Source organism: Hypoxylon trugodes (genome assembly GCF_022578975.1).
Source record: "Hypoxylon trugodes strain CBS 135444 unplaced genomic scaffold F4822scaffold_6, whole genome shotgun sequence".
Lineage (NCBI taxonomy): Eukaryota > Fungi > Ascomycota > Sordariomycetes > Xylariales > Hypoxylaceae > Hypoxylon > Hypoxylon trugodes.
In genome coordinates, this window is record NW_026250021.1 from 2,442,784 (window position 1) to 2,467,165 (window position 24,382).

Consider the following 24,382-nt stretch of genomic DNA (forward strand, 5'->3'; position numbering starts at 1 on the left):
CATTAGATATCTATCCTTCTTTTCGCCGTAAGGAGAGAATATCAGCTAGCTTTAGATGCCCCTTTGCTCCCCAACCAGATGGGCCGTTCTCTATATCGGGCCGAACCGCCACATACCAGCCCCAGGCTCGTCGGTCGAGTTCAGTAGTACCGAGATGATTAGCCCAGCTGCCATAGAGAAGTCTTATGGCGCCGAGTAACCTTGCGACATTCTCTTCTTTTTCAATTAGTAATTCTTTTGCTGTCTTTTTCTTCGTTGTCGTTTTGCTTGTCGGGACACTATCTTCCGGCGCGGCCGTCTCGCTAGAGATATCGCTAGAATTATCTACTCGCGTAGCAAAACTCTTCAAAAGATATGCTCTCGCTGCTTCCGGTCGATGTATGGGCATTCCTACGACGCCCGCCTCATATGACCTACTGGATGCCGTGCCTGTAGATCCAGATTTATTCTTCATGGCTTCGAGGTCCAAGCCCCATACAGCTTCCCCACCTAATGCAGCATGTTCTCCCGTAACGCGGAGACGTTCAGCCAAGGCATCCTTAAGACAGTCCCGCATTATCCTCCATCGGTCGGGTCCAAGCATTATACCGCCATACCAACGAGTCATTACCACCAGCGTATCGACAGCATTTATTTCTCGCATATTCTTCAGTAGAAAATCGCCGCAACCAGTTTCCCCGTCATCAAAAGACTCTTCCCTAATAGTGGTTGCGTTAAACAGATTAGTTGGCACTCGAACGCGATAAGCCCAAGCATTATGGGTTGCGTCTTGCAACGATGGTATCTCCGTAAATAGTGATTGCATAATTGATTGACGCTGAGAAGGCTCCGTAATCTGCGTTGATCGAACTATGAAAGTAGACCCCTTCAATGTGACGGGCTGACTAGTGGACCACGGTTTTGCAGCCGAGGTTTGAGACGTCGCATTTTGACTCACACCGGTTTCTGTAGTGCTTGACGGAAGACTTGTGCTGCCAGCAACATCATTCCCAGATTTATGATGTTCATCCGCCTCTTCTTCCCCTTTCCATTCATAGCCACTTCTTTTCAGTATGGTCACTTCGCGACCCATCACTCTTACTCTCGGTTGACCATGACCCCACCCTTCTTCATCGGCGCTTGGTCCCTTTTCTATGCCCAGCGAGACAGCCTTGCTTCTTGAATTAGCACTCACGACAGCTTGCGCTAAACTGAGCCGACTCGAAGGGGGTTGTTCGGGCATCGTATAACGTAGTATTTCGACAGCGAAAGCAAGAACTAATGGGGCGCGATTGGTCAGGAGTACGGTGTCGGCAATTATCTTCTCGTCCGTTTCGACAGGCAGATCAAGCGACGCTTCGTACTCCCGCGGAGCAACCGGTTCTGAGCCACCAAATAAATCCGCATCGTTCGACTGTTTCGACCTTTTCGAAGCATTTTCGAGGGCAGATCCAGGTCGCTTGGTCGACGCCGCTGGATTCTTGAGTCGGGCTTTGCAAGCGTTGTGGAGAGATCGTGCCGCTTTGGCGTCTTTGATTGCAGCAGTAACATCGGGGAGAGAACTCTCGGCTATCTGTTGAATGCTACACTAGTTATTCACGAGTGATCCAATGTATAACATATATAACCCTGGAATTGAGATAAGTAGTACACACCTGCGGAGATTCTTCGCCTGTAATCCTTTAATTCGACCTAGAGCATCTTTCATTGGAACCTTCATGCCAATGGTCATGAGGCGAATGAGCTCCTGAAGGTCTTGTTGAGACGCCATGGTGGTAATTGAGGTCTAGTCCAGCTAGAACAGGATATCTCGATAGTCTTAAAGTAGAAAAAGAAGTTTGAGATTAAGAGGTGTTGTGCATACGCGTCCCAGATTGATAGAAAGCGCGTTAAGCTCTATCTCAATTAACTTTACTAATCCAGAGTCATAGCTTAGCTTCCGGATGCGATGGTCTTTCGAAGCTTCGATCGTAAGGTACATGCTTTGAACCCCGCAATTTTACTGGAGAATCCCTGCAACGACAGGGACGGCAGGACGGTTAGCTCCGCTCCGTACCGTACAAAAAGGATCTAAAATACTGTATCAATTACGTAGGTGCACTATCCGATTTCTCCAAAAACCGTCGGATCGACCATCACCAAAATTCCATCCTCAACTAGATGAGATCACTTGACCAAGACAAGAACCAAGTACCACCAGATCTACACCCCATCCTGGCGTCACCGTCTCCATCTCAGACGAACATCATTACCATTGGTATACCAATTACCCCGTACCTGGATCCAGGAACCTAACTCGGAACCACACCCAAGTGGCTGGTCTAAGAGATAGGGTCTTTTTCCGCGCATCGAGCTTTCGTACGATGGATCGGTAGCCTATCACCTTCTTTTGCTGCTTATTACCTCATCCTCTTGAGTGTACAACATATGTACCGAGGGTACTTAGGTGTACCTCCATACATCTACATCTAAACAGGGGCAGAACTAAGACCTGTTCAACGAGGGGCTAGTCAGGCAGCTCATGATGCAGCCGATGTGCGCGCACGCCGTCGCGACGAGGGCCGCAATACGTAGGTGTAGGAGGGGTGGGAATGGCCTCAGATGGGTCGCACAAGATTGCAGACGATATGCCACCAAGCAATCACAACCACCAAAACCAAGTCGGGCAGTCCCAAAGCCACTCCCCTTCCAGCCTACCAAACCTACCACGCCTAAGCCCAAGGCAACTCCTTCATCATCCTCATCATCCTCAAAAGGCCATGAAGACAAAGCACAGCCTCTCTCCGAACTCCTACCACACCGATGGTTCCCCCTCCTCGGCATCGGCCTGGCCGCCGGATGCGTAGGATACTTCATGATTTCCGCAATACACTACTGGCGAACACAGCCACCGGAGAATTGGACACCAGGTGAGGAGCCCGAAACTCCCACAGGCCGCTCGTCAATCCAATCACCCCGTGAGTTCGACCAGCATCTGGATAAATCAGAGTGGCGGTTCGGCGTCACCAAAGTCCGGCGACGGATCGCGTCTGAGATGGCACGGGGACATGTGCTTGAGGTTGCTGTGGGGACTGGTCGCAATTTTGATTATTATAATTGGGATATTTTGACGGCGGGGCTGGAGCCTGCGAAGGAGGAGAAGAAGAGTTGGTTTAGTTGGTCGAGTAAGGACGCCGAGAAGGAAAAGGGAGATGAGAAGAAAACTGTCGAAAAAGAGAAGGGTGAAGCAAAAGTAAATACGAAGGAAGAAAAGGGGCCAGCGACAACACCAAGACAACTATCACCCCAACTAGAAGCCGCTGCAAGAGCCAAATACCAAAACGCCGTACTCAGCTTCACCGGCATCGACGTCTCCCCCTCCGTGCTAGACCTAGCACTGACACGGATCCGACAAGTAGTCCCACACATGACCGATCAAATCCCCAAGAAACCCACCTTCACGCAACTCGCAGACAGCGAAGACAGCGTCTCCCTAGCCAACAACAGAATCCGCATCATCAAAGCAGACGCACAATCTCCCATCCCCCCACCCCCACCCTTCGCACCCCAAAAATACGACACGATCCTACAAACCTTCGGTCTCTGCAGTGTGCGCGATCCTGTCCTCCTCTTATCCAATTTAGCCGCGTCCGTGAAGCCGGATACGGGACGCATTATTCTCTTTGAGCACGGCCGTACTAGTTGGTGGGAGTTTATCAACGGTATGCTAGACCGCAGTGCCAGAAAACATTTTGAACGCTTCGGGTGCTGGTGGAACCGTGATATGGAGCTCATTGTGCGCGCTGCTGAGCGCGCTGTTCCTGGGCTCGAGGTAGTAAGCTTCGAGAGGCCCGGGTTTCAGACCTTCGGTACGCATGTCCTGGTTGAGATGCGGGTTAGAGGGGATGTGGCTGCTAAGGACAACAGTAAGGCTAGGGAGGACAGTGAGGAGGGGCAGAATTCGGCAAGTTGGTGGTCATCTTGGTTGTCTGTTAGCAAGAAGAATGACGAGCCAAAAAATGATGAAAAATGAATGGACGTATCTGTTTGGAGTTGCCAGCCATATGTTGCATTTACAATGGCGAGATTCAATCCTAGAAGATTTGTAGTAAGAGGGTACATATTCATTGTATATAATCCAATAATTGCAACACCACTCTGTAATTTACACGATATCTATCCGCCTCGGATTTCGCAATCAATCTCAATTAGAGACAAACAATTCAATACTACGAATCACTCATGCAAAACTCATAAAATTTGATCGGGGATTTCTTTCGTATTTTGGGCGCCGTTCCTATCCTTTTTAATTTTCCAGCCGGCTCTGTCGCCCACCCAAATGAGAAATAAGATTGTATCTAAGACCTCTAAGTCCAGTCCAGTAAGCCGGCTTCTTCAAGTCTAGCCCCAGCCAGCCTTCTCTTTTGGTTTTGGTCGTCGGTATTTCTACTTGTACAGATCGATTCCCAATTTTGGAAACCAAGCGGCAAAATAGCGCGCCTATGCACTCCCTTCCCTTCCCATTGCCGAACCGTCGGGGAAGCAGCAAATTTTCGTTTCAGAAAAAAGGTGCCCTCCATCGTCATCATGCAGCCCGCCATCCCTTGCCGCATTCAAATCTAAGCGCCTCCCAAATGATAATCGTACACCCACCCCCCTTCGGCTGGCAAATCAACTATGTGAGCGACAGGCTAACGACCATCTAAAAAAGAAAATAAATGGCAAGATAATGATGAACGGAGAGGAATAAATGCAAAAATATGAGGAACAGCTAGCGCACGAAAAAAAAACCAAAAGAATGCATCAAATCAGCGCCATTCCGCCCCAAACTCCTTTTTGTTTCATCTAAGCAGCCGTCTCTTCTTCTATCATCAACATCATACATAGACTCATCACGTGCCGGCTGCACGGATAGCCTTCCGGGCGATTGGATTGGGTAGTAACAGGGATAATGGGGTTGGGTATTTTGTTCATTAAGACAATTAAAAGTCGTCTAATAAACCATCAAGCTCATCTAACTCGATGGTCTCGGGGCTTCTGTCCCACTCAAGGGCTGCATCCAGCTTAGTCCAACTCTCAGCCTCGATATCTCTCTTCACTGGTAACATCAAGCTGGGTCGCATCGCGGGGCTGGTCATGTAAGCCATGTGAGGCAGCAGACTCGGTGCAAGGGTCCTTGGGGGCTCGCCGAAAAGCTGCTCATTTTGCATGCCGTCATCAATCCTTTCTTGGTCAACAGGATCAACTCGAAGCAAATGGCCGCTAGCTTTTCGTTTTTGTAATCCGTCCGCCGTTTGTGTAAATTCCTTTTCGTCTTTTTCTAGTGGGGGCTCTTCTCCCCGTTGGTTACGCGGCACACTTAATCGTCGGTGCGTACCCGATACTGAGCCCATTGGGGTACCAGGCATCGGTATATCTTCATCCATATCCTCAAACTCGGGCGACGAAAGATCAACTTCTGGCGACATACTAAGTTCTCTTCTTCGGTCGCAATCGGTATCCTCAGATGTAGAAGCCGAGCTCGACAGCGAAGGAGTAATAATAGAGCGTTGAGCAGTGGAGGGGTCGGGAAGTGGCAAATGGGGGCAAGTAGTTAGGTAAAAGTACGTGCGTCGCGGGTGGACAGTCTCCAACTCTTTGGCCAACGGGCACGGGGCCACAGCCGACCAACACGATCGCTTCAGATATGTAGACAATCGAGAAGAAATGATAGCGCAAGGATTCGCGGATCTAAATAAATAAAGTTAACAAATAAGACGTTAAAACGGGTAATTTTAGACTAAACTTACTGTTGAACGATCTTGACTTGGTCTATGAGCGTAGCGGCCAATTCTTTCACAAGATGCGGTCGATTGCGGGTTTGCTCCAATCGCACAATAACGGCTTCGACGATCTCGTCATTAATCCCTTCTAAATCGACCCTCTTAATGTCTCCAAGTTCAACAGGCTCTGATTCGTCCATTTCGATAGAGGATTGGAGGCCCGGCGAGGGCGGCGGAGTATGATCATACTTCGCAGAGGCCGGTATTTGTTTGAAAATAGGTACAGAGTTGGCAGAAGCAGGCGCAGAGTCGTTGTGAGACCGTTTAACCTTTTTGTTTGGATGCGATGAGCTCTCGGAAGACGATCTTGAGCTCGCTGTGTTAGGTGAGGAACGATTTACTGGGATGTGGATTCCGAGTGACGGTAAAGACAATGATTTCCGTCGCGTGTTGTACGGCATGATGGGCAAACACGGTGAGAATAATTAAGGAGGCGCAAGGAGTATTCAAGTTTTCTAAATCGACTGTTGCATGAAGCGGTATGAAGCAGTCGTAATTCTACCTTACAGAAAGAGCTCCAGCAACAAGAGTGATGATGTAGAGTAAGACGGGGGAGTGGAAGTGGGAGTAGGAATAAGGAAGCTTAGGGGGGGAGGGGGGATAACGATAATGATAATGATAATGATAATAATGTATGAGGCGGTTGAGGAATACCCAGGTAGCTTATACGAGACAAGAGAGGGAAGAGGAGGGAAAGGCGGTGGGAAAGTAAAGCGTGGATCGCGACGGCGATGTAAAAACCGACGAATCGTAAGAAGGGAAAAGCAAAGGGTCAAGCTCTCAGTTAGGTAGGTAAGTAAAAAAGCTAAGGGACTTTTAGAGGAGGCGGCGGCGAGAAGGCTTGAGAGAGGGAAAAAGATGAGAGATGCCCTTGTAAGTACATACAATCCAATACGTATTGTATCGTGCCGTGTGATGGGATGGGACCAAAAAAAAAAAAAAAAAAAAGAGCTGAGGAATGCTCCTCTCCCGGGGGGTGATAGGACGAGCATTTCGGGGATAGACAGGGGTCAAGGTACAAACAATACACTAAATCTTGACATGGAAGTACATCTTGTTACCCACCTTTGCCCACTTCAGGTAGAGCAGGGACCAGGATAAGCCAGGATATTCCAGGGAGTGGAGAGGTAGAAGGGAAAAAATTGGAGCAATCTGGGTAGTGACATGCGTTAGAAGCTGCACTGGAACTCGATTTTGCTACGAATCCCATATAACAATTGAAGGAAAGAGCTGTTATTGCAGATACTACAGAAAGTACAGGAAGTACCTCTTGGCCCCAGCGTAGTATTCAAGGATCATCCCTTGTGCATCTATTGCCCCGTTTGGAAAAGTCGAACCAATCAACGTCAACCTTGGCTTCAACGGCTGGACCAAATTTTGTCTGGATGTTACCATTGAGAAAAAAAATCCAACCTGAAATATTTTTTTTTCCTTTTCGAATTTTAAGGGTCTTTGCCCGTGCTTCCGAAGTTGTCTTTCATTACCACTTAGTACCTAGGTATCATGACTATTATATCCATTATTACGCAAAAATTCGCCACGTGAGGAGCAGATACTTGCATACCCCAGGAAGGGAGGCATGTCCTTACATAGGACATATTATTTATTATTACCCGACGTTGCCATCTTGACAACTGCATTGTGGTCGGTCGAATAGCGGTGGCAGATTAGCATGACCTGTTTACTTTCATGACCACAACATGGGGTTAAAAAAAGGCGGTAAAGAACATGTATACATGTATATATGCAGGCAATGCATTGTGCAGCACTACAGTTGGGCGACCCCAAGTACATACATACATAGTACATTTGTACCTCGCATGTAAGTGTAAATGTTGAATGTCCTGACCTGGTATACGCATTCATCTGGAATACGGAATAGACGGGGGTTGAGAATTTGTTAAGTTTAAACTCGTTGTTACTTGCTGTTCACCACTCCACTAAATAACACTGGATTACAACGATCTAGCCCTTCCCGATTTCTTTTTAGGGGATAGAGAGTTCCCATTATGAATGTCAGAGGTGGATACTTGGTTGTCGTACAAGGCTAGCCGAGAAGAAAAATTTAAGAGAAAAAGGAAAAGAAGGAGAAAAAACATGATGGAAAAAAGAGAAGAAAAAAATAGAGTTGGTACTTGCGGAGCAAAACGGACAAGAAAACTACTCTACTAGCAGGGATAATACCTGCACATTTATGGTATGTACATCCAATGGTTTATTTCCAACTTGACTGCTTGACCGATACCTCATCGATACCCAATTATATATTCTTAAATGTCGCCGATATTTAACGACATCGACATTGCGCACGTATTATCTCTCCACGTTATTCTTAATTCATCAATCCATGATTCATCCATGACGGAAAGTGCTTACTCTCTTCCCCTCATCAATCCATAATCCCGTCCGAAAACTTAACCACTTATTTTCTAGCTAACCAAATGCCGCGAACTGTTCCATCCCTCTCTCTTACATTTTATACATATTATGTGCGCAGTCAGAAAAAGAACGGGTTGCGGGTTGCTGACCTGCATGACTGGTAAAACCCAGGTAAATCAGGTCTAGGTAATAATTAACCAATCATATGAGTCTTCACTTTCTGAATTGGTCGATTACCGGAAGATTGCCGCGAACCACGCCCAATGCTAACCTAGTAGACCCAGTAAATGCCCCCTAGTACGTACATACGTACAGAAGTATATACAAAAGTATCTCCAAGTACCCGCGCCTGGCCTCTTTTATGCGGATGGGGACCCGACCAATCTGAAACCTGCGGAGCTGCATGACGTTAAGTAATAAGTACCTAGTTAGAAAAGTTCGAGTTCGAGTCGTACGTTTCCACTCACGCGAGAAACTTCCCCAAATGCATAGCTTCTGATTGGATCCTACCAAGGTAACAAGCGCATCGCCCTGTTCATTTTTGCAAACGAGCAACACCTAACCTACCAGAATAGAAAATGATCATTGCGGCTTTTGTTCTCCTTCTCTACTACAGTAGAAATTGAGTATATTAAATACCAACCCCTCGGTTTCATTCTCCTCATGATCTAGATACCCTAGGATTAATATCCCAGGTAGCCAGCCAGATCAGCCAGGCTTCCCTCAAATTGGTCACACACCAACTACCTTAGTACATCATAAACGAAAGACTCATCAGAAATAAAATCTGACTCGCGTCTGCCTAAACCATCAAAATCATATATATATCATCACCATCCATCTCAACCTAATTCCTACATAACAAACTAAGCGAACGGCTGCCTGCAGATTACAATATGTAATAACAATGATTGCGTGTGTCTCGTGAGAGTCCATCTGACCACCCAAATTTTTTCCTATAATTTTATTTCATGTGCGGTTTCTTGCGTGTCAAAAATTCCACTCAGTCGTCCAGTCAACCAACCAAATCGTGTCTAGCCTCCCCCATTCGGAAATCGTCTGCAAGAGGACGGGATCTCAACTTCGTACTACCCTTTTCAGTAAGTGGGGCGATTGAGCTGAGATGCTGAGATGCTGATATGTACCTGGGTATACGGTGTTCCAGACCGTGCGTTAAGACCCTTGAAACTGTCTTAAGTCATAAACTCCACCTCGGTGAAAATCACAGTAAGAGCAATCCTTTTGAATACTGTAACTGCCTACCAAAAGAGAGCTCATACAGTACGAAGCCACGACCAATTCCACGTGTCCGACTGCCGCACAGTACCTGCCTATTGAACTTTACTACCGCACCCAAGCATCCCGGGCCTACCGGACTGCCGGCGCATTAACCCAGCAGGTACTAGCCGGTCCGCTTCACTAATAAGAACTCGTCCTTTACGCAGCCTCGGCTTCTACAAATCACATCCACAGTAATAGTAATAGTTTGTGGCGAGACGCATCTCTGGTCTGCATATCAGCTCAAGCCCTACTGCGCCTTCGTATTACGACGAGATGAATCTGCGCTGAAGCTGAAGCTCAGCTTGTACCGAAATTGCCATCTAATCTGCCGAATCGGCCCGGACATATCTATGGATATAGAGACCGAGAGAACCAATTACAAATAAAGCGGCGACATATCTACGTAGGTAAATAGAACAATGCTACAATTCTAGGCCATTTTAGCAGTTTTCGTTATACACATTAGGATATTACTTAACCGCCTCATCCACCCAAGACATCCCCCCTCGCCATTCTTCATACAAAATTTCAGAGGCGGCAACATATAAAAGTCCAAATTTGCCTATAACAATCCAACTTTCTGCAGTCTATGGTTCACTACCCCATACCACTCTATAAGTAGTGAGTACGACTTGATTGCATGCATTATCAATACCACGTGAGCACAGGACGCCGAAAGTAACCTCGCCGGCGACCACGGCCATAGTACTGTGACCGATAGTCCGTAGTATTTAAACCCGCCCTTCCGCCGCAAAGTAGAACCTAAAAATAGGGGCGTTCTCAATTGTTTCGGAGAACGTTGCAACATGTTTTGACGGAGACAACTCCGCTCTAGTGAGCCTCATTTTTACATAGAATTGTGAGTTGTAATTGCGCATGTCTGTTATTATACTGAGAAATTCTATGTGATGAAATTGCTTACGCCTGTGCGGCTGCATAGTGATACTATGCATCTATTGCGCAAAGATGTCTAGAATAACCAAAGGCAACCTAGAATTCCGCGTGACAACGGGGGAAAAAAACTTTCAAAAATGAATTTGTTGCGGTGTGTGCGGATCGAACGCACGGCCTTCAGATACCGATTACCTCGATGATTGAAGTGGACTTCAGTCTGACGCTCTCCCAGCTGAGCTAACCCCGCATGAGGATGAATTATTTTGCGTTTATTGACTATCTTATAGCAGCCTCACCGACCGGTGGGGCTTATCATATCGTAGGATAGGAATATTTGAGCTGATGGGGAGCACTTGGAGTCGTATCAAATAGTTCTAGAGCTCAATTCACGCTACTATAGTATCGGACTTAAACTAGACTAGCTTTCAACAACCGTGAGCTTGTTCATAGTACTAAAGGTTTTATCCTATTTAGTTGCCGAAGCCATCGCACAAGATAGATCTCGTGTACGTTTCTCGGTGCTTAAGCAGCCAAGTTATATTCCCATAGGTTAGTGTGGTCGCTTGATTAACTATAGCTACAGCCCACATTTAGGTCTAGATGCAGCCTGAAAAGAGCTTCGCCTTCCCTCATGTGATAGACTGCGATAGATCTAGATATTGTGGAAGCGTCCGTCCATAGTTAGCACTCCCAGGAACCCGAAAATCAGCGCCAGCCAGCGCCGTGATGGCTAGTCCTTGGTAACCAAGATCTTTATACGATAGGAGAAAAATATTGAATTATCATGGTAATCCTAGGCTAAGATATCGTGTACAAGCGTGGCGTAGTAGCGATATATTGCCTTAAAATAAGACTCGAAGAATAGATACATGTATATATCTCCCAGTGACCAAATGAATTACTTTCTCGCATCGACTTGTTTGTCTTCATGGTCGATAGCTAAGCAATTTTAGTTTGCCGATTAGCTCTTTCCAAGTATATAACTCACTCAACGTTACGATCTACTAATATCTACTATATTAGGCTCCTCAGATCGCCTTTATTAGTGTAATTCAAGAGGGTTATTTATAGTTCATTGAGAAATAATTAGTACAGGGAACATAGCACATGGATGGGACAGTCTAAGTTGCCTTCTACCTATGTAATTCCTTTGTAAATAATTAATATAGTATCACCGATCGTATCCGAAAGGCGAGCTAGATGATACACATAGGAATATTATATGTCGAAAAGAAGGGAACTGTCATGAGACCAACCATATGGGGGGTTAACGACTCTGTTATTGCGCGAAGAGATCGCAGGTATCTGTTACGGGAACTATCGTATACGTACCTAGGTATATAAGTAGCTTCTTTGTTCCATGAGCTCCTTTGTCCTTGTATCGGCGATAAGGGGCTCTACCGATACTTCCCAAGATGTATCGCTTCATACAACTCAACTACTGACAGGAAGGATATGTACGAAAGATATATTTACTCTTCAAGTAATTAATACGAACGAAATTAAGGACGCTGTAAAAGTATATAAGCATTTTCGTTCCTAAAAAACACTCGTAACTAGATGATTTCTGGCGAAGGGGGCTTGGATCGTTCAAGAGACCATCTCACTCCGTATGAGTCCATATAGATTAGATATACCAATTATCTGAATGTTAGATCTCCGGGGGGGTTAGTATTGGTCGATTTTTTGTTCCTGTAATTTAGAGCAATCTTTCCAATATTTATAGTCGTCGCTCTCCTTGATATTCTACCTCACATTTGCTTCACCTACCTGAGCTTTGGCGATCCTGTAGCACCTTATCACTCTTTTGCGGAGTAGAGTATTTCCCCATGGTTCGAAGATATATAAGTCCGGGGAAACCGAATATTTCATTTGAGGCTGCTGGCAATATATTAATAGCAAGCGGCTATACTATGTACTGGTTACCGCATTCGTTCCGGAAGCCTTTCCGCCGCGCTCGCTTATCATACTCCGCGATCTCATTCGTTAGCTACCGCGACAGAAGCGTGTAAAAATGGACCTCGTGCTTCTGAATTACCTATTTCGAGCGCTGTAAGTGGTGGAGAGCGTATGCATGCGCTATGCAGTATACACATGGGGATGATCTGGAGAAAAGGAGGCTCCGGGAGCGGTTATGATATATATGTCATGTAGACGTCTCGCTGGGCTCGCGGAGTTTCTAAACTTCGTCATCTTAAGTGCTCCTTACATGGTTGTTAGCTATCCCTTATAGACATCATGAAGTTTTCTAGTGTTGGGGCTACCGCCATCCTGGCGTCCGTTGCCTCGGGTCACACCATCTTCTGCCAGCTCAAAACAAGCGCGCAAACTTACCGTATGTTTAATACTTATTATAGTATCTGAATGTCGAAAGAGTATGATGCTGATGCTTTTTAGCCGTTTCGCATGCGATCCGCACTCCCTCTTACGATGGGGTATGTACAATTATGCACTTCAGTAAAAAACCCAGGAATAGCTAATGTCATGGAATACATAGCCACAAACGGATGTAAACGGAAATAACATGGCTTGCAACGGACCGCCGAACCCAACTACGCCCTCTAGCAAGATCATCGACGTGAAGGCCGGTGAAACTGTAGGCGCTATCTGGCGCCACACCCTAGAATGTAAGGATCGGCGAGAAACTTCCGTATCATGCCATACTAACGACTTCTTTCCTAAACAGCTGGAGCCAACGATGTGATGGATCCCGGACACAAGGGTCCCGTAATGGCTTACCTCAAGAAAGTCTCGGATGCGACCAAGGATAGCGGTGTCGGCAACGGCTGGTTCAAGATTCAAGAGGAAGGCTACAGCAATGGAAAATGGGGAACCGATACCGTTATCAACAACGGCGGAAACCAGCAGATCAGGATCCCCGAATGTATCGAGGATGGCCAATACCTCCTTAGAGCCGAGATGGTCGCCCTGCACGGTGCGCGATCCGTCAATGGTGCCCAGCTATACGTAAGTTGGTCGTCTTGCGCCTTAATACTTTTCAGAGAGGGGCTTCCTCGGCGAGGAAACATTTCTAACACGGAGTAGATGGAATGTGCCCAGATCAACGTGACCGGCGGCAAGGCGACTAAGAAGCCATCCACTTCTAGCATCCCTGGTATCTACAAGGTAATTATACACTGAATCTCTGGCGCGAAAATTCGCAACTGGATGAGAATCTCCCTATTCTATTTTAGGCTGGCTAACACGTTTATAGTCCAGCGACCCTGGCCTACTCATCGACATTTACAGCAAGCCCCCAGGAACTAGCAACCCCTACAAGATCCCCGGTATGTAAACAATAAACTGTCCATGTTATATAAGAGCTGGAACTAATTCATCACCTCAGGACCTGCTCTCTTCACTTGCTAAAGTGTTGCCGCGCGCCCCAACGAGATTACCTGGACAATTTGACAATCGTGGTCATTTCGAAGTGAAGACGTATGGGGGTGAAGGGTAGCCTTTGTGTAAATACCTTCTTCCTAGGCCACCAGTATATAATAGAAAGTCGTCGAGATATCATCTTGCACTATCCGCAAGTAGAACCTATATAAGTTCACTTGGTGTGAAGTCTAGTAGTTGGCGCATACGTTTTATAAGAGTCATAGCAAAGCTCTCAATAGTCGTCATCATTGCACGCCCCAAACGCCTAAAACATCCTTTGTTCCCCTCCCGGCGGCGGCGGCTTTCCCCTCAAGCTTCTTAACCCTTCTAACCAACAAACCGACACTTATGGGCCCAATGATGGTGCACAAAACGATAGCCCAAGTAACGATTAGAAAGAGGGCCGATGCACCCGCACCATCGGATGGCCGTCTGAATACCCTGTTGCTTTCTGCCACGGCCGAAATTAAGAATCCGATTTCGCCTCGTGCTACCATCGCGGATGATACGATCGCCGCTGGATAAAGAGAGAGTGGTTTCGCCGGCGGGGTGGTTGCCGTAGTCCTATCGCTACTAGATGAAGATGAAGATGCTGAGTGTCCTTGTGGCGTGCTGTTCTCATGTAGGTCTGTAGAAGAGACGGCGGGGTGTGGTTCTGATTGTCCTCCTATACCGGTCGCATTCTCCGTCGCCGGCGGGTTCGATCTCCGCGGTCGTCGGAACATATTGCCAAATTTCTGGTATCGGGACGATGCGAATGAGGCAAAATTCCCGACAATATCGCTCGCAGAGATGGAGAACCGGACCAGCCATAAACCACATATCATCTTGCCAATGGCCATAAGAATACTGTAAATAATGCCGCGCCATATTACTTCCCTGGAGAACATATCGGAGATCGGAATAGAGAAACCGATTGATGCGAAGAAGAATGGCTTAAGAACCCGGGCAACTGGTTGTGAGTAGTACAAGTCGTATATAGCCGTACCGGTATGCTCCGTTTCATGCTGCTGGTGCTGCTGTACTGAATGAGCTGTATTTGCGGAGACATTTTGGGTTTCGGCATCCGTTCGGTTGTTCTCCGAAGCCCGGACTCCGGTCAATTCCATTGCTTCGGACCTATCCGCATCCTCGTTTTGTCCTCTGGCATTATCAATATCTGTATGTCTCGCGTCTCCCCACCAACTAACTACAATCCCAGCAAGATACGCAGCAAGCAGCACCGAAGCGCCCGCATAATTTGCACTCACCACAAGCGCAATCAAAAGCGCCGTCTGGGCCACAAACGCAGTCTCCTTCGCATCTCGAATACTCGACCACCACTCTCCCTTCTTCGTCATCACCTCGCTCCTCAAAAACGGCCTCGCCACAAACCGACAAGCAACCGGCACCAAAACCGCAAAACCCAGCGAAACAAGCACCGGCCTAATCACCGCCTGCCCTATATCAATCTCTACCTCCCCTCCCCCAAAACTAGCCACAATCTGCACCATAACCAACCCAACCACATCATCCATCATAGCCGCAGTCCCAAGCACACTCCCCAACCTAGTCTTCACAAGTCCACTCGCACTCAGCACCGCAAACGTAGTCCCCAAACTCGTCGACGCGAGTGCAGCGCCCGCCGCAAAGCACTGCACATTACTTACCCCCCCTCCTTCCCCGCCTAACATAGCGGTCAGCCCACCCCACCCCAATCCCAGTGGCGCCGCCACACCGGTCACTGCAACTAGGGCACTCATCCATAAATCCCTCCTCACACCATCAACCCTCGTCGCTGCACCCCCTTCGAAAACCATGAGTATTAGTCCTAGGTACCCAAGTTGGACCACATTTTCTTGTAATTCCGCTGATAGCAACTTAGTCCCGGCTCCAGGCGTGCCCCACGCCACACCGATAAACACCTGCCCAACCAACCCGCAGTACAGCGCGCGGTCGAGGATGGTATTGGTGATGTTAAGAGCGAGGAGGAAGGAGGAGATGGAGAGGAGCTGGATGAGCGGGGTTTCCTCGTAGGGTAGGGAGGGCATAGCTTGTTATTGGTGATGATGATGTAGGTGGCTGGCGGTCTTGAGATAAGGATAGATAAGGTGCGGTGGGTCTATAATAGTATAAGCGTGCTATGTGAGTGTTTTATTATCGCTTTGTAGAAGTATCATGATGAATTAGTAGGAACTTAGTAAAAAAGGGGTAAATAGAATTTAACTTTGAACTATCTATTATTAAGGGTTAACAATGTAGAAAAGGAGGTATAAATATGATCGTCATCGAGATAAGGGCCAAGATATCTATTCACGTGATGATTCCACTCTGCCTAACCTGTACGTACTAAAGTGCACGAGATATTGAATCATTCGGTCACCATAAGGTAAAAGCTGTGAAGACACTATCACCGTGAGATAGACATGAGTCTGGCGTGTCTACCTCTATATATTAATACACATGTCCGCGGTATTCCACGGGAGAAAAGATCAAAAGCACGCCCTCGCAGCACCGTGGTCATCGTATCGCGCGCTTCACCCTGCGCAAAAATACAGGAATCATACAAAGCTTTCGTGAATTCACCCGAAAACGCCTGAAATGCCCATTCATCAAACGGCCATCCACCTAATTTTGTTTTTTTGCGCCCTATTGTGGTATCACTTCGCCAAGAATCCCCTTTTTCCGCTACACATGTGCTTCCGAGGCCCAGGTTGTTCCACTATCTAATGTGTCTTGATCGCTCAAGAACTCCGTGACTAAATCATTCCTTTCTTGACGCAACGAGACTAGACTATATGTTCTCCATTTTGGGTATGGTGATCTGTATTTACTGAGGGTGCTGCTGTCTGGCGATGGCCATGAATTGGTCCGCAATCTATTGAAAGTTGGTTTAGAATCCTCCAAGGTAGTATAGAAAGTCTTCACTTACATCACGATCCGCCTTGATGAATGGTTGATCAAAGAAGTGGTACTTCTCTTTCGTGACTAATTCCATGATTACCATCATGAGGCCCCATGGTTGAGGCCAAAAGCCTGCAATTCGCTCCAACAAGACACGGACAATTTGCTGGCGAATATCAACTTCCTCAGGGTCGTTTAGATCTTGTCCGAAGATGTCAAAAATTAGGTAACTGAAGTACTCCGTAATAGGACTGTAGTGACGTAGGCGGTCGATGATGCTGCTCAACAGGAAGTATCGTGCCTGGGGTTGTAACTCGTGTACCAACAACGATAGCGTCGCAACATCTGGAGAGCCATGAACGAATAGTGGTCTGTCTTGACGAGCTCTTATGATAGCCTGGCTGCCAATGAATGTGACAATCCCATCAACCAATTTCTGGTCGACGCCTAGGGGAACGTTGCCATACGTCGTCTCATTCGCGTTACTCTTGTTAATGGCATGCGTGAGGTGCGCGATAGCATCTTCAGATGGAGGAGCTTGCATAAGCTGCTCAAGGATCTCTAGCATGCCAACCTCCTTCAAATAGGATAGAGCAGGGACTGCATCTACTTGGGGGTCTTGTGGGACCGCATCGTTGGCGTCCGCCCTTGGGCTACAGTTGAGGACGATGTTTCGGAGCTGGGTGCAGTGGGGTGAGATGCTTAAGCATAGTTCGGTAGCGTTGGTCGATATGTACTCCGAAAAATCATGGGCGAGAAGCACCAAGAGCTTGATAACTGCACGGTAAAATTCCTTAACGACGTCAGTCACATCGATTGCCTTCATGTGCTCCGAAACAAATCCAAGAAGAGAGGTTAGGAGTTTAGTGTATGAGGGCCAACCACGCTTCGACTCGAGTAGAAGTAGGTCGGGAACGAAACGTCGATGGGATATAAGAGAGAGCCATCCGAAGGACATTCCCGGGAAGCGACTTGGGTTGAGCTGTAGGAACGTGTCGGAAAGTCGGAGTAAGAACTCTGGTCGACACGATTCAAGGGCTGGGCTTTCCGCAAAGACTACATCGGCTCCGTGTATGAACATGGAGAAGAAGCGAATGAAGGCTCTCTGGTTGAAGTGCTCGCCTCGTGTAACGTGGTGATGGTTGAGCACAACTGTAACAAGAGACATAACAGCTTCTAGAATGGGAAGAAATCCGGCCCTGGGGTCTTCAAGTTCATCAGCACTCTCCTTAGCGAATATCATGACTATCTTCGCGAGTGCGTCTATTGCCGTGAACGCTTCGTTACCGCCACCTCCAGCATGTAAAATCTGCTCATAGTAGTTCACTGCGAGGTCGATGGCCTTTCGTACGAAGACTAAAAAATCGTCTTTGTTCACGATAATGTTCCTGCTACGGATTTGCTTCACGAAGGCTACTTGAGCCTTCTCCGGGGTGTTGTAATTGTTATACAATCGAACCCATTCGTCGAAGATGTACTCAAGTTGGTCCACACGTTCGGCGCTGTCCTGGATATCCTGATTCTGTGGTTTGATTAGTCCGGAATCGATAAACTTCGATTTCAAACGCTGGCCGATCTCAAGGGTAGGATCCTCGTTGATCCAGTCCCAAGCAACTTCCAGACTGCGCACATAGTCTGCTAAGAGAGCAACAGGACGATCGTTGAACAGCGTAAGATCTAGCAGTTTATCGAAAAACTCTAGATACCCTTCTTCTCTCTGAACCAGTATTTTGGCCATCATTTGGTCGATGCTGTGCAGGTCGAGGAAGTCCGTCGGGAGGAGAGCCGTGATCAGAGAGATGTTCAGGATGTTCTGAGGTGGCTGCTGGTAGAAACTAATCTGGACACGATCATGCAAGGCGGTACCGGAACTAGCCGCTATCTTCAACAACTGCTCAAGGATGTGAACGAGGCTTTCTAGGAAAAGAGTATTCTCCACTCCGCTGAAGAGTAGCTGGCAAATTTTCTCGGCGGCGTAGAAAGCAAACTCGTCCGAGTTTTGTGACGTATTAATTATGAGTTGAGTGAATACGTCCACAACCTCGAGAACTGGGTGGGACCTGGGCAAGTCGGCGAAGTGCTCCTCTTCTGTTGACGTAGTGGTGCGCTTAAGTTCAGATAAGAGCCTCTCCACCTTCTCCATCAATCCTCTTCCATCCATAGGGTGGGCTGAAGGGCGACCGTTAGCCATGCCCGCGTGTACATGGTTGTAGGGGAGTTGTGTGTTTAGGTGGGGAAGAGATGGTGTTTCGCCTGGGGTGGCAAGGGTCGGAACGGAGCTGTACTGGTCCTGGAGAACTTCGTTTGCGATATTTCTAGTAGCATCTGAAGCCGATGAAGCATGAGCTGCGCTGGTTTGGGTGGCACCTCTTGGCGTCCTAGCAAAGTCATCATAGATGGCCATTTGCTCGGCGTTCAGACCGGCCATACTAGGCGACAGCTTATAGGGATGCGGAATGGTCATGGCCCATCGACTAAGGCTTGGGTCGACGTAGGGCTCATTAGGTCGTTGCAGACGATGACGACGACGAGCCTCGATCTCGCCTTCGATCATCTCTTCGATTTCCGGCACCGCACGTTCCTCGGCTTGCTTCTCAATGATGCTACATGCGAGGTCCAGGTTAGAGTTGACGCACATAATGATTGTGCCTTCGGGTAGTGAATGAGGCAGTTCGGCGGCAGAGTTTCGCATGTGATTGGTGATATTTGCCCTGAGAGGCTCCTTTGAAGTAACCTGAGCAAGGCTTCCTGCAGTGGCCTTTACCATGTTGATTGCGGACGTTCGCAGCTTGTTCTCATCCGGCTCGGTTGCGAAGTCTTTATGGATCATCTGTTGAGTACTTATCGCAGCAATAGTGACGGATCTATCGACAACAGGTTGGATAATATCATGTAAAGCCTTCGTTACAGCGCTACGGACGATCTCATGAAGACGGGCGCTGTTAACCACCATCTCATTCGTGGGTGGAATCGAAAGGAGAGCGCTGATGTCCGGGATTGAGACGGGAATTGGATGCGGCGCAAGACCAGACGGAACAGCGCCAGCCATGCCGTTTAGAGACAAGTTATCAAAGTGCTCCAGAGGGTCTTGAATACCAATATCAAGGGCCTCCTCAACCGGCACGCGATCTTGAAGTTCGCTAGATGGCTCTATACTCTTGTGGTCTAGATTTAGGTCTTTGCAGAGAACCTCGATTTCGAACTTTTGGTTAAGTTTCAGTTCGGCGTGGTGGTAGAGTTCGATGAGGAGATGGATAATATCCATCAACCATGGATTAGGAGGCCGAAAAATAGTTGATTTCGCCGCCTGGATGAGCACTTTACAGACGAAAGGCACAACAACGACTAGCCTCTTTGTATCATGGGCCTCAATGAGCAGTTGCTTGAATGCGATGTTCTTGTGCCTGATTGGTTGATCTCGCGCAATGGTTAGAAGACCAAGCCAGGCTCCTAGATATTTCAAGTGAGTTCTATCCGTAGAGTTTTGCAATGTGCTCTCCGAGTTTAACATTCGGGCCACACTGATATAGGTTTGTCTCAAAACTTCAGACCATAAATCGGAGTTTTGGAAAAGCTTAACAAGATCGAGATACACCTGGTGGTAGTTTGGCTGCATCTTTGCACGCTCTTCGACGAGGTGGCTGGCAAACCATTGCTGATGTCTCTCGTCCAAAATGTCATGAATCTCCCTGTAGGTGGACTGGAGTGAGGTATTAGTCAAATTGTTGAGTCCGAATTGAACTCTGTCTTGAATGTCCACGATGGGCTCCTCAAACGCAATATCTGAAGGCGGCGGGTCAATTTTAATCGCTGCAAAAGGAGCTGCATGTGTTTCCGGTCCGTCCGTATTGCCATTCATGAGCGACTCGGTCCCTATATGACTAGGAGTTGCTGTGCCGTTATGGGTCCGTGCCCGGTCCTCTTCGTCTTCTACGACAACTTCTTCGGCCTTCCTGTAAGCATCGGTACCACGCAAATCGGGGATCTGTAAAAGTTGTTTACAGAGTCCCGGCCACTCTCTGAATCGGGGGAATATCTGTATGAGGGCCTGCAGACCGAACTTGTACATCGAACTGTCAATGCCATGATCTCTCACAGCTTCAAGGATCATGCCAAGTCCGATTTTGAGTGGCAGTTCAGAAATGAGTTTGTGGGATATTATACCACCAAACAAAACCGCAGTTGTGGCCAACGCCTCCAAAGGATAGTCAATGAAATGAGAATACTCATCAAAAAGTCCATGGATCATGCATGCAAAGATATCCTGTTCCAAAGGATCTCGTGATTGTTTGTACTCCTCAAGTTTCTGGACAACAAATTTTACCTCTGACTCCTTGCCATACATCTTTTTGTAGTGTTCTTCCATCTTGGCGACAGCCGCAGGTGGAAGTCCGTTACCATCTTTGCCGTTGGCATCAATGATATCATCATAACCCTCCCCATAGTTGATAAGTCTGGGGTATGCTGTGATACATACGCGTTGAACAATGATCAGTTCTGGGAGGGGGTTGCGCGGCAGAAAGTCTTCGAGAATCTGAAGCATTGCGAGCACCGTTTTGACGTGAAGCGGGGTAGTTGTCTTTGGTGCTGTCTGTCCTTCTCCGGTTTTCTGGGATTGCAACTCCATATTTGCCTTGATCATCAGGAATTGCAGAAGAGATTGAGAAATCGCGGGACTTCGCTCGGCGTTGTTATGAGCCCATTGAGCGAGGTCAAGATGACCTTCGGCATGTGCGAGAGCAGCCAGATCGTAGCCGAATCCGTTAGGCATATAGACGAGCTCGTCGAGCCAGCCATGCTTGATGACATGCTCAAATATGAGAGTCAGGTCCATCGGCTTCGCGGCATGGGCCTCGACTAGTCTTTGCGTGACCCAAGCCCTATCCTTTCTCCACAGGCTGTCTAGAACAAAGTCATGATACTCGGAGTGTCGGTGTAAGAAATTCTCGAACAAGGACGCCAGTGTTTCAACAGCCATAGGGGGCCAAGGTTTGGGGATGCCAAATGCCGAAACTATGAAGATGTCAAGATTCGGTACCACCACTTCTTGGAATAGTCGTTTCGCTTCGGTACTCTGCGATGCATGTAGTGAGTGTAGTGCAACCTGGAAGATTGCTGATAGGGCTAAACCAGAGACAAGAGGATGTTTTACGGCAACCGCTGCTCGTTCGCGGACTTCAGGGGGTGAGTGTGCGTATTCGTCAAGAGTGAATGTTGGCTGAAGACCGGGAATAGTGCTCGCGTCAAGTTCATTCGGACTCAAGGACGCAAATGCACATATGAACGAAAGTTGTGTTTCTGGGTTCTCCCAATGAGATCCCCCCCACAAACTTTGAATGCTAAACAGCGGCGACTGTTCATCCTGGGCTTGTGTAACTGGTAGAAGTGCTTCGTACAGTCGAAGAAACTGTGCGGAAGACACGCGAACGTCGCGTTGGTCAAAATACGCGACGACATCGTGCCAGCGGAAAGACGGTGGGAGTGTACGGCGGAGAGCTGCGACAAGTACGGAAGGATTATGACGGAATGTGATGCTGACGGTGGTGTAAGTTAAAGCTGCCGAGACTTGCTCTTCGCTTAGTTGAATATTGATCGGTCGATTTGCCAGGAAGGCGGCGCAGGAATCCTCGTCGCGAGTAAAGTCGGTGCCGGTTCTTTGAATATAGAGCGCTAGTGCGTTAGGTAGTTTCTCGGCTAACACTCTGATAAGGTCCAAAGCAGCCAATACCTCCATCGGAGGTGCTTGGTCGTTCTGTAACCAGCGTGACTGAACCTTGTGACTGAGCTCGTGCTTAGCGGCGGAGTTGAAGTTGGGAGGATGACCCTGGATATATCGATCGACAATAGTTGCGATGAAGGATGGGGTAAGATCTGAGTGGTCGCCATAATCTGCGCGGGAGAGTATATTCACGAAGGTAGGAAAGTTGGTGGAGAGAATGGCATCGGCTTTAGCGTTCCACTTTGTTAGCTTACACGTGCTTCCCTCCGAAGAAAACACCGGCAATGACCTACCTTTAGTCTTCAGATCCTGACGAGATCCAAACTTGAACGCCAGAGCTAGAATAGTCTTCTCTAGGGCATCAAGTTTGAAGTGTTCCATGAATGTAGACAAGTCGAAGTCACGGAATATGTCTTCGTTGGCCATTTCGATCGACTCGGCTATTCGAGAGGCTTGCTCGAGGTCATGCGAAATCTTAGCCATCTCGCCAACTAGGAGTGAATAGTTTCCAGGGTTGGCGACAGACCGGTTGATGCCGGGAAATATCTGAGGGGCATTGCCGGCTACCAGCCGGGTGAAGTATTTAGGAAAGACCTCCATGCCGTGGTCATCGAGGAGCTGTGGAAAGAGAAGGAATGGTATGTTAGCACAGGATCGGATTGAAGTTAGGGTTAGTGTAAAATGAATCGCATCGACATACCTTGTTTAGTTGATCCACTTGTAACTCCCACTTGGCGCGATCTTTGTCGTCCTTGATGGTACTCAGAAGAAGGTAGACCTGTGCGACGACAATCTTGGTAAGAGAGCTGGTCCCCGTGGTCGGGCTGCTGGTACTGGGGCTTGCGCCAGCACTCAGAGGACCGGCCTGTGACGGATGGGGAGAATGTGTCAGTCCTGTCTGCAAACTCTGAGCAGGGACAGGGGAGAAAGTTCCAGATCGCGAGTGAGACGGCGGTGGGGGGACCATGAGGGTGGTGGTCTCGCGGTCGGGAAGGGGAAAGGGAGGAGGGAAGAAGAGAGAAGGTGATGTGCGATTCCCCTGGAGCCCCTCGTAGAACCACGAAATCGACGAATCACGCAATGTTGCCTGTCAAGGGCGACGGATATGGGCTTAGGAGGCTGTGGACGGCAGGCGACGGTAGGCGCAATTTTACGGAAACTTTTGGCATCGAGTTCATGAGCCTAGGAGGTATTGAAAATGCGTCGTGACAAGGCCGTGGTTTCGTATATCGTGGTCGTCGATTGAATTTGTGGTGGATGTGGTTGTGGTAGATTGTAAAGAGGGTGCTACGGTTACTAGAATGACCTGGTCGATGGGGAAAGGCTAGCAGAACCAAAGCAAGGACCAAGCTTGGTGGTCAGTGTGTCTAACGGATTTTTGGTACTAGATGAAGGATGATGAATGGGTAGTGGGTAATATACAATAAAATAATGGTGTCTTTCTTCGTCGGCGTCTCTGTCTCTGTACTAGAAAGAAACACGCTTCTGAAAAGAAAAATGGCAATCTAAAATAATTTTGTAAGAAAGAAGGCCGGGGGGTGGTTGAAGATGATGTATGTTTTGTCTTGTGTACCTAGACGTATTTGGATGCGGGTAGTGGATGGGGGTGTTGATTTTTGGTGGATGAAGGACTGAGTAGAGAGTCCAAGTTAGAAAAGACAACCCTCCTTCTGGCGCCGCAAAGCTCGGACCACATTACGGTTTGTGATCTTGCTGTCTGCACTGTTGCACTTGAACCTAATGGGGCTGATGGTGGGGAATAGCGACCCACTATGATAGAAAGTGACCAATAGGATTGGGGATTGAAACTTGAAAGCCTTGCAAAGGTGTACATTCGTTAGAAATTTTGTATGCTGCCTTATCTAAGCAAACAGCCCCTCAGGAAAGAGCATCTGTGCAACCTTTCCACGCAATCACGTGGATGATAAGCTGGTTTGCTTATTATCTGACAGCATTATCACAGCTCATTGTCCCTCACAAACTTAAAATATTTCTCTTTCTAGTCAATTATTTAAATTTTTGTCTCCACGGACCATCGTCAACCATACATGCCAACAAATAGTCG

The 24,382-nt window shown here is 47.7% G+C and overlaps 6 protein-coding genes and 1 non-coding gene across 7 annotated transcripts; 2 read left to right on the plus strand and 5 right to left on the minus strand.

Moving 5' to 3' along the window:
* Nucleotides 1-10: 10 nt before the first annotated feature.
* On the minus strand, nucleotides 11-1,750 carry F4822DRAFT_437718 (uncharacterized protein; the record flags this gene model as incomplete). The annotated part of the gene is made up of 2 exons (XM_051462438.1): nucleotides 11-1,562; nucleotides 1,635-1,750. The coding sequence occupies 2 exons, from the start codon at nucleotides 1,748-1,750 to the stop codon at nucleotides 11-13; spliced, it is 1,668 nt and encodes a 555-aa protein (XP_051313670.1).
* Nucleotides 1,751-2,092: 342 nt separating this feature from the next.
* F4822DRAFT_407902 (S-adenosyl-L-methionine-dependent methyltransferase) lies at nucleotides 2,093-4,268 on the plus strand. The gene has a single exon (XM_051458536.1). It carries the CDS (start codon nucleotides 2,501-2,503, stop codon nucleotides 3,989-3,991), a length of 1,491 nt encoding a protein of 496 aa, XP_051313671.1. The 5' UTR covers nucleotides 2,093-2,500; the 3' UTR covers nucleotides 3,992-4,268.
* F4822DRAFT_407903 (uncharacterized protein) lies at nucleotides 4,218-6,696 on the minus strand. The gene is made up of 2 exons (XM_051458537.1): nucleotides 5,748-6,696; nucleotides 4,218-5,688 (listed from the first exon to the last, which is right to left on the minus strand). The coding sequence occupies exons 1-2, from the start codon at nucleotides 6,179-6,181 to the stop codon at nucleotides 4,941-4,943; spliced, it is 1,182 nt and encodes a 393-aa protein (XP_051313672.1). The 5' UTR covers nucleotides 6,182-6,696; the 3' UTR covers nucleotides 4,218-4,940.
* A 3,785-nt stretch (nucleotides 6,697-10,481) lies between these two features.
* F4822DRAFT_t82 lies at nucleotides 10,482-10,581 on the minus strand. Its single transcript has one exon. It is a non-coding gene; the product is annotated as a tRNA-Phe (tRNA).
* A 1,834-nt stretch (nucleotides 10,582-12,415) lies between these two features.
* On the plus strand, nucleotides 12,416-13,954 carry F4822DRAFT_295617 (lytic polysaccharide monooxygenase). The gene is made up of 7 exons (XM_051455099.1): nucleotides 12,416-12,669; nucleotides 12,732-12,769; nucleotides 12,832-12,961; nucleotides 13,021-13,301; nucleotides 13,380-13,460; nucleotides 13,549-13,621; nucleotides 13,681-13,954. The coding sequence occupies exons 1-7, from the start codon at nucleotides 12,573-12,575 to the stop codon at nucleotides 13,701-13,703; spliced, it is 723 nt and encodes a 240-aa protein (XP_051313673.1). The 5' UTR covers nucleotides 12,416-12,572; the 3' UTR covers nucleotides 13,704-13,954.
* Nucleotides 13,279-15,966, minus strand: F4822DRAFT_407908 (Sodium/hydrogen exchanger family-domain-containing protein). The gene has a single exon (XM_051458538.1). It carries the CDS (start codon nucleotides 15,743-15,745, stop codon nucleotides 13,961-13,963), a length of 1,785 nt encoding a protein of 594 aa, XP_051313674.1. The 5' UTR covers nucleotides 15,746-15,966; the 3' UTR covers nucleotides 13,279-13,960.
* F4822DRAFT_407911 (Not1-domain-containing protein) lies at nucleotides 15,967-23,932 on the minus strand. Its single transcript, XM_051458539.1, has 4 exons — nucleotides 23,018-23,932; nucleotides 22,611-22,935; nucleotides 16,627-22,544; nucleotides 15,967-16,572 (listed from the first exon to the last, which is right to left on the minus strand). The coding sequence occupies exons 1-4, from the start codon at nucleotides 23,282-23,284 to the stop codon at nucleotides 16,525-16,527; spliced, it is 6,558 nt and encodes a 2,185-aa protein (XP_051313675.1). The 5' UTR covers nucleotides 23,285-23,932; the 3' UTR covers nucleotides 15,967-16,524.
* Between the last annotated feature and the right edge of the window lie 450 nt (nucleotides 23,933-24,382).

Excerpts from the sequence above, each read along its gene's own strand:
- F4822DRAFT_407902 (XM_051458536.1), top strand. The coding sequence starts at position 2,501 with ATGATGCAGCCGATGTGCGCGCACGCCGTCGCGACGAGGGCCGCAATA.
- F4822DRAFT_407903 (XM_051458537.1), bottom strand. The coding sequence starts at position 6,181 with ATGCCGTACAACACGCGACGGAAATCATTGTCTTTACCGTCACTCGGA. Across the intron at positions 5,689-5,747 it reads CAAGTCAAGATCGTTCAACA|ATCCGCGAATCCTTGCGCTA; the intron begins GTAAGTTTAGTC and ends TTATTTATTTAG.
- F4822DRAFT_295617 (XM_051455099.1), top strand. The coding sequence starts at position 12,573 with ATGAAGTTTTCTAGTGTTGGGGCTACCGCCATCCTGGCGTCCGTTGCC. Across the intron at positions 12,962-13,020 it reads CTGGCGCCACACCCTAGAAT|CTGGAGCCAACGATGTGATG; the intron begins GTAAGGATCGGC and ends TTTCCTAAACAG. Across the intron at positions 13,302-13,379 it reads TCAATGGTGCCCAGCTATAC|ATGGAATGTGCCCAGATCAA; the intron begins GTAAGTTGGTCG and ends AACACGGAGTAG.
- F4822DRAFT_407908 (XM_051458538.1), bottom strand. The coding sequence starts at position 15,745 with ATGCCCTCCCTACCCTACGAGGAAACCCCGCTCATCCAGCTCCTCTCC.
- F4822DRAFT_407911 (XM_051458539.1), bottom strand. The coding sequence starts at position 23,284 with ATGGTCCCCCCACCGCCGTCTCACTCGCGATCTGGAACTTTCTCCCCT. Across the intron at positions 22,936-23,017 it reads AAGTGGATCAACTAAACAAG|CTCCTCGATGACCACGGCAT; the intron begins GTATGTCGATGC and ends CTCTTTCCACAG. Across the intron at positions 16,573-16,626 it reads TCATCAAGGCGGATCGTGAT|ATTGCGGACCAATTCATGGC; the intron begins GTAAGTGAAGAC and ends AACTTTCAATAG.